The 2,175-nt window shown below is 46.3% G+C and overlaps 1 protein-coding gene across 1 annotated transcript; it reads right to left on the bottom strand.

Moving 5' to 3' along the window:
- Window positions 1–252: 252 nt before the first annotated feature.
- Window positions 253–936, bottom strand: LOC124278981 (putative uncharacterized protein DDB_G0290521). Its single transcript, XM_046714771.1, has one exon. It carries the CDS (start codon window positions 934–936, stop codon window positions 253–255), a length of 684 nt encoding a protein of 227 aa, XP_046570727.1.
- Between the last annotated feature and the right edge of the window lie 1,239 nt (window positions 937–2,175).

Here is a 2,175-nt window from a genome sequence, read left to right as displayed (position 1 = left end):
TGTGTCCACTATTGAACATTAGTACAAATCTAGAGCCAGGCCACACACAGATGGAGTGCGATGCAATTCATTCCACCATTGAATTTGTAAAAAAGAAGACCAGTATCTATGTACCAAGCCAGTGGGACACTGTTAGAAGAATGGCCAGAAGGAAGGACCCATATATTGTCGTCCCAATACAGTTCACCGATGGGATGGACTTGAAGAAATATGCCCACGGCAGAAAAAGATGGTGGTCGTGTGAACTTGTTGTCAATCATCAGTCTGTTCTGGTATGCCTACTGGCGCATTAGTCTGTTCTGGTATGTGTATAGGCGCATCAATCTGTTCTGGCATTTCTGTAGGCGCATTAGTCTGTTCTGGTATGTGTATAGGCGCATCAATCTGTTCGGGCACTTCTGTAGGCGCATCAGGCTGTACTGTTATGTCTATAGGTGCGTCAGTCTGTTCTGGCATTTCTGTAGGCGCATCAGTCTGCACTGGTATGTCTATGGGCGCATCAATCTGTTCTGGCATTTCTGTAGGCGCCTTAGTCTGTTCTGGTATGTGTATAGGCGCATCAATCTGTTCTGGCACTTCTGTAGGCGCATCAGTCTGTACTGTTATGTCTATAGGTGCGTCAGTCTGTTCTGGCATTTCTGTAGGCGCATCAGTCTGTACTGGTATGTGTATAGGCGCATCAATCTGTTCTGGCATTTCTGTAGGCGCATTAGTCTGTTCTGGTATGTGTATAGGCGCATCAATCTGTTCTGGCATTTCTGTAGGCGCATTAGTCTGTTCTGGCATGTGTATAGGCGCATCAATCTGTTCTGGCATTTCTGTAGGCGCATCAGTCTGTTCTGGTATGTCTATAGGCGCGTCAATCTGTTCTGGCATTTCTGTAGGCGCATTAGTCTGTTCTGGTATGTGTATAGGTGCGTCAGTCTGTTCTGGCATTCCTGTAGGCGCATCAATCTGTACTGGTATGTCTATAGGTGCGTCAGTCTGTACTGGTATGTCTATAGGTGCGTCAGTCTGTTCTGGCATTTCTGTAGGCGCATTAGTCTGTTCTGGTATGTCTATAGGCGCATCAATCTGTTCTGGCATTTCTGTAGGCGCATTAGTCTGTTCTGGTATGTGTATAGGCGCATCAATCTGTTCTGGCATTTCTGTAGGCGCATCAGTCTGTTCTGGTATGTCTATAGGCGCATCAGTCTGTTCTGGCATTCTGTAGGCATTTCTGTAGGTATGCATATAGTCAATTTGTTCTGGGCGCATTAGTCTGTTCTGGGCGCATCAAATCTGTTCTGGCATTTCTGTAGGCGCATTAGTCTGTTCTGGTATGTCTGTATAGGCGCATCATTAGTCAGTCTGTTCTGTAGGCAATTAGTCTGTAGGCGCATCAGTCTGTTCTGGCATTTCTGTATAGTCGCATCAATCTGTTCTGGCATTTCTGTAGGCGCATCAGTCTGTACTATGTTCTGGTTTGTGTTCTGGTATAGGCGCATCAATCTGTTCTGGCATTTCTGTAGGCGCATTAGTCTGTTCTGGTATGTGTATAGGCGCATCAATCTGTTCTGGCATTTCTGTAGGCGCATTAGTCTGTTCTGGTATGTGTATAGGCGCATCAATCTGTTCTGGCATTTCTGTAGGCGCATCAGTCTGTTCTGGTATGTGTATGGGCGCATCAATCTGTTCTGGCATTTCTGTAGGCGCATTAGTCTGTTCTGATATGTCTATAGGTGCGTCAGTCTGTTCTGGCATTTCTGTAGGCGCATTAGTCTGTTCTGTTATGTCTATAGGCGCATCAATCTGTTCTGGCATTTCTGTAGGCGCATCAGTCTGTTCTGGTATGTCTATAGGCGCATCAATCTGTTCTGGCATTTCTGTAGGCGCATCAGTCTGTTCTGGTATGTCTATGGGCGCATCAATCTGTTTTTGGCATTTCTGTAGGCGCATCAGTCTGTTCTGATATGCATCTCTGTTCTGGGTATGTCTATGGGCGCATCATAGGTGCGTCAGTCTGTGATCTGGCAGGTGCTTTCTGGCACTGTAGGCGCATCAGTCAGTTCTGTTATGTCTATAGGCGCATCAATCTGTTCTGGCATTTCTGTAGGCGCATCAGTCTGCACTGGTATGTCTATGGGCGCATCAATCTGTTTTTGGCATTTCTGTAGGCGCATCAGTCTGTACTGA

The sequence above is a fragment of the Haliotis rubra genome, unplaced genomic scaffold, assembly GCF_003918875.1.
Source record: "Haliotis rubra isolate DU_JTF1 unplaced genomic scaffold, ASM391887v1 Scf244, whole genome shotgun sequence".
Taxonomy (NCBI): Eukaryota; Metazoa; Mollusca; class Gastropoda; order Lepetellida; family Haliotidae; genus Haliotis; species Haliotis rubra.
The sequence above is the reverse complement of the archived record's forward strand: the minus strand, read 5'-3'. Positions and strand labels throughout refer to the sequence as shown.